Below are 5,262 nucleotides of genomic sequence, written 5' to 3'. Positions count from 1 at the left end.
TTTCGAGGGAAGAATGGTGCCCAGGCAACCATGAGTTTCCTTCCCACACTAAAAGTAAGTCATTTTTTAACCCACTGGTGTATGTTACCTCGATGACCCAGAGCCCACTGTAACCCATCCTGGCTCCTGTGTGATGACCTTCCTCATCTCCACAGGTCACGGCAGGCCAGGAAGACTGAGGGTCTTCATGCTGCTTTCCTGACCCCCCTAGGATGGATGTGTGTGGCTGGAAGGAAATGGAGGTGGCTCTGGTCAATTTCGATAACTCAGATGAAATCCACGAAGAGCCGGGCTATGCCACAGACTTTGACCCCACCAGCCCAAAAGGCCGTCCTGGGAGCAGCCCCTTCTCCAACTGGAGGAGCCTCATTGGTGACGGCACCAACCATGAGACGGCCTTCTCCAAGCTCTCAAGATACGATGTCGATTCCCCAGGGCCTGAGCCAGTGGTCCTGAATGAAGGAAACCAGCGGGTGATCATCAACATTGCCGGGCTGAGGTTTGAGACCCAGCTCAGAACCCTCAATCAGTTCCCCGAGACCCTTCTGGGAGACCGGGAGAAAAGGATGCACTTCTTCGACTCCATGAGAAACGAGTATTTCTTTGACCGGAACCGGCCAAGTTTTGATGGAATCCTGTATTATTACCAATCAGGTGGGAAGATCCGGCGCCCCGCCAACGTCCCCATCGACATCTTCGCTGATGAAATCTCCTTCTATGAGCTGGGTAGCGAGGCCATGGACCAGTTCCGGGAGGACGAAGGCTTCATCAAAGACCCTGAAACGCTGCTCCCCACCAATGACTTCCACCGGCAGTTCTGGCTCCTCTTCGAGTACCCTGAGAGCTCCAGCGCTGCCCGGGGCGTGGCCGTGGTCTCCGTGCTGGTTGTGGTCATCTCCATCACCATCTTCTGCCTGGAAACACTACCAGAGTTCCGGGAGGAGAGGGAGCTGAAGGTCATGAGAGACCCCGGCGTCAACACGAGCAAGTCAGTCCTCTCCCACACCATGTTCACTGACCCTTTCTTCATGGTGGAGTCCACCTGCATCGTGTGGTTCACCTTGGAGCTGGTGCTCCGGTTTGTGGTCTGCCCCAGCAAGACCAACTTCTTCAGGAACATCATGAACATCATCGATATCATCTCCATCATCCCCTACTTTGCAACCCTCATCACGGAGCTGGTCCAGGAGACAGAGCCCAGCACCCAACAGAACATGTACCTGGCCATCCTGAGGATCATCCGGCTAGTGCGGGTCTTCCGCATCTTCAAGCTCTCCCGGCACTCCAAGGGGCTGCAGATCCTGGGCCAGACGCTGAAGGCTTCCATGCGGGAGCTGGGGCTGCTCATCTTCTTCCTCTTCATTGGGGTCATTCTCTTCTCCAGCGCGGTCTACTTTGCAGAAGTGGATGAGCCTGAGTCCCATTTCTCTAGCATTCCTGATGGCTTCTGGTGGGCAGTAGTCACCATGACAACTGTGGGCTACGGTGACATGTGCCCAATCACCCCCGGGGGGAAGATTGTGGGCACTCTGTGCGCCATCGCAGGGGTCCTCACCGTTGCACTCCCTGTGCCTGTCATCGTCTCCAACTTTAATTACTTCTACCATCGGGAGACTGAGAATGAAGAGAAGCAAAACATCTCAAGTGAAATTGACAAAATCCTCAACAGTGTGGGCTCAAAAATGGGCAGCACAGACTCTCTTAGTAAGACCAACGGTGGCTGCTCCACAGAGAGGTCCCAGAAGTGACCTGTCCAGGGGTCCTTGCCCCCAAGTCTCCCTGTCTATTTTTCTTTGTCTGTCTCTGTTTCTCTCTGTGTGTCTCTCTGTCTCTCCCCTTCTCTCTCTGCCTCTGTCCCCATGCCTACAGCTTCTCACTCCCCATCCCCTCTCTGCCTCTTGCTCTCTGGTTTTCTGAAAAAGGGAGTTTATCCTTTGAGAATAGCAGGCCATCTTGGATTGCAAGCTGTTTGAATAACCCCATACTTCTGCTGCATTTTCTAAGCTGTTTTCTCTCAACCAACCATCGGAATATTTAATTCTCCTTTCCTCGGAGGGGTACTTCTGGTCCTTGCTGCTCGCCTATGGTACCCAAGATCAGCTGTATTGACATCATGTGGGAGCAAGGAAATTCAGAATCTGAGCCCACCACAGACCTACTGAATCCAATTCTCATTTTAACAAGATCCCAAGTGATTCATTTCCACAATAAAGATAAAGAAGCACTGGTTTTGGTCTTCCCAAGAGGAGGCATATTAAAAGGCCAGGGAGTGCTGTGAGCAATGAGTAAGAGCTCCGGGTTGTTTAATAATAATATCTTACACTTGTGTCACGTTGCATAAATTTTCCAAAGCACTTTCACCAACAGTATCTCACTGCATCTCAAAATAACCGGTAGGACAGATTTGGTTGTTATTCTCACGTTGTAGATGAACAAACCCAAGGACAGCGAAGAAACGGTGACATACTTGATGCTGTAAACCACACCTACCTACTAGTCTGGGGTCCTTTCTGCTTGTGGATGCTTTGTAATCAGAGGGAGAGAGACGTGAGGGCTCTGTCTTTCAGAGGATCCAGGCAGGAAATCTCTGGGCAGGAACACTCTTTCCTGGGGATTCCAGTATCTCCACGCATGCTGGGAAGATAGAGCCCACGTGGCCCCTCAATCCTCAGTCGCTTCCTTGGGCAGTGGGCCTGTAGACACTCCCAGGTGCTTTTCACCTGGCCCATCTCTGTGAGTTTAGGCACAGGCTGGTGAGCCTGAATGTGGGATGGGTGTGCACCGGGAAAATAGATGCCTCCCGGTTCAGATGCCACTGAGTCATGAGGAATTGACCAGTCGCCTGTTGGGGTAGCTTAGTGGGGAGCAGCGGGGCCCTAAGACATGTGCCCAGATTCCAGGCCCACCCAAAGAGCCTGGTTGTGGCAGGCTCACCTAAGAAACTGCCCTCTTGGAAGTGGGTCCTTCTCAGCCCACTACACTCCCAGGATGAGGGGGTGGAGTTGGAATTCCCCAAAAATCAGAGAAGGAAGCTTTCACTCTGTCCCCCAACCCTCCACCCCCATTCATCCCTTCAAGGAAGGAGGCCTGCACCTTCCTCAGGCCCAATACCCAAACCTCAAAGGTGAGTCAGCATCGGAACTATGGACCTCTGGGCCACAGTTCATTGCCCAGCTCCAAGCCACACAGCCCAAACCACACAATCCACAGCACGCAATCTTGGAACACACCCAGCTCCACACAACCCTGTAAGACACAGAGCCGCGGCCACAGATCCCATCACACAGCCTCCCCTTCATGACAGCCTAACAGAGGTAGCAGTGTGAGAGAAAGCTGCTTCTCTCTATTCTTGTTGTCCTGAGTACAGACCCTAAGAATCTGGACTCAGTCATCTTTAAGGCCTCTTCCTGCTCTAAAAACCCCAATCTTCTTATGCATTAGCCTCAAGCTCTCACTTTGCACTGAGTCACAGAGACCCTGGGCTTTACAGAAGACATCACTGCCCTAAGACCTGTACAAGCAAGACTCCTGTCCCAGGCCTGAGCCTCAGGGTTCTGGGCTTTGGAGTGCCTTCCTCACAGTTTTCTAAGTTCCTTTCTAATTGCTCTCCTTCAGGCCCCTTTCCAACTCCCTACCAATCCCTCATGCCCAAGCATGGGGGTTGACCAGATGTCCTGAGGCACTCCCAGATTCACACACGTGGGATCATGCTGGAGCTCTATGCTGGGTTCCAGTTCCAGTATGGTGGTCTGGAGAGCAGACTGCTCCCACTGAGTGCTCCCACTGGCTGATGTGGCATTTCTTTTACAGAATCATATAAGCTTAGGTGCCAGAAATGTGACAACACTCTGATCTGAGGTGATGCAAACTCCCAGAGACACTGAGTCCTTGCAAAAAATCTTTCTCCAGGCTCCCAAGCACCCTCGGGGTGGTTTTGACAAAAGAGTCCACATGTTCACATTCTGCCTTCTGGAAGCCACATGATCACAATTCTTTACAGCAAAATCTCTCCCCACAGATGGGTGAGACCATTTGCACTTCCCATCAGCCACCCGAAGTAAACATTATTCCCCCCATTTTGTCACATGAGGCAACTGGTTCAGAGTGGTTCGTGGGCACACAGCCAGGAAGCAGTAGAGAGGGATTTAAATCTAGGTCTCTTTGATGCCACAGTGTATCCCACCATGCTGCCTGCTAACCGGAACAGCTCCCTCCTGAGAAGGGATCCTGGGGCTAGGGTCACACAGATGGTCGTGGCACATTTCTGAGAGCAGGGAGGCTGGTTCTCCTGAGGCCCTGCTTTCTTTCTCTCTCTGACTCTATATTCAGAGCCACATGCTGGCCTCCCACCTCCAGACATGCTGCAAACACGGTGGGATGGAAAGACCCAGGGGTAGGTTGGGCCAGTGCCCCCAGAGGCCAAGATAGAGTCCCAGAGCCTGCAGCCCAGCCTTTCTCGTCTGAGGGTCCTGCCAGAAAGAGCTTAGACTAGCAGGGCAGAAGAGAGCCACTCGGTTTCTCTAGCCAATGCAGTTACCCCTGGAGGGTTAGGAGGCCTGCTTATAAACTTCCGACTCCCAGGAAGCAGGTCCAGACATCTAGGCTGGTGCCAGTAACAGGGCTGCAGAAGCAAGCCCTCTGGGGCACGTGGGTGGCTCATTCTTTAAGCGTCTGCCTTTGGCTCAGGTCATGAGCCCAGGGTCCTGGGATCGAGCCCCACATCGGGCTCCTTGCTCAGTGGGAAGCCTGCTTCCTCTCTCCACTCCCCCTGCTCATGTTCCTCCGCTCACTGTCTCTCTGTGTGTGTCAAATAAATAAATAAAATCTTAAAGAAGCAGCAGCAGCCGCAGCGAGCCTTCCACTCGCCATACAACTGCTGCCAACGCGGCTGGTGTCATAGTCCCCGACGTTGAGTCCCCGGCACTGAGTCATCTGTTTCTTCCCGAGCCAGCCAGGGAGATGGGCTGTGGGGCCCTCTCACCATCCATCTGCCCAGCCTCCTGTAGCAGAGAGATCTGCTGTTGATAGACTTGCACTCCTGGTGACTCACTGACAAAGGGAAAGAAGAAAGTCAGGGCAGACGGGACAGCACGGCCCAGGGGTCAAGTGTGAAAGGCGCTCTCACTACCGTCACAAACGGAAGGACTTGTCAGCAGCCAGGCTCAGAGGGCTTTGGGAGGAGCAGAGCAAGGCCTGAGGCTTCCTTCAGTGAGTTCCTATTAATGGAGCCCCTACTATGTGGCAGACATTTTCTAGCCGCTG

At 53.1% G+C, this 5,262-nt stretch overlaps 1 protein-coding gene across 1 annotated transcript; it reads left to right on the top strand.

The window, feature by feature from the left end:
• Positions 1 to 212: 212 nt before the first annotated feature.
• On the top strand, positions 213 to 1,748 carry LOC111143400 (potassium voltage-gated channel subfamily A member 10). Its single transcript, XM_022497109.1, has one exon. The coding sequence runs from the start codon at positions 213 to 215 to the stop codon at positions 1,746 to 1,748; it is 1,536 nt and encodes a 511-aa protein (XP_022352817.1).
• Positions 1,749 to 5,262: the final 3,514 nt, after the last annotated feature.

The sequence above is a fragment of the Enhydra lutris genome, unplaced genomic scaffold (genome assembly GCF_002288905.1).
Source record: "Enhydra lutris kenyoni isolate GAN:26980312 unplaced genomic scaffold, ASM228890v2 scaffoldscaffold9, whole genome shotgun sequence".
NCBI classification, from domain to species: Eukaryota; Metazoa; Chordata; class Mammalia; order Carnivora; family Mustelidae; genus Enhydra; species Enhydra lutris.
The sequence above is the reverse complement of the archived record's forward strand: the minus strand, read 5'-3'. Positions and strand labels throughout refer to the sequence as shown.

Bases quoted from the DNA above. Each gene is read 5' to 3' on its own strand.
- LOC111143400 (XM_022497109.1), top strand. From the start codon at position 213: ATGGATGTGTGTGGCTGGAAGGAAATGGAGGTGGCTCTGGTCAATTTC.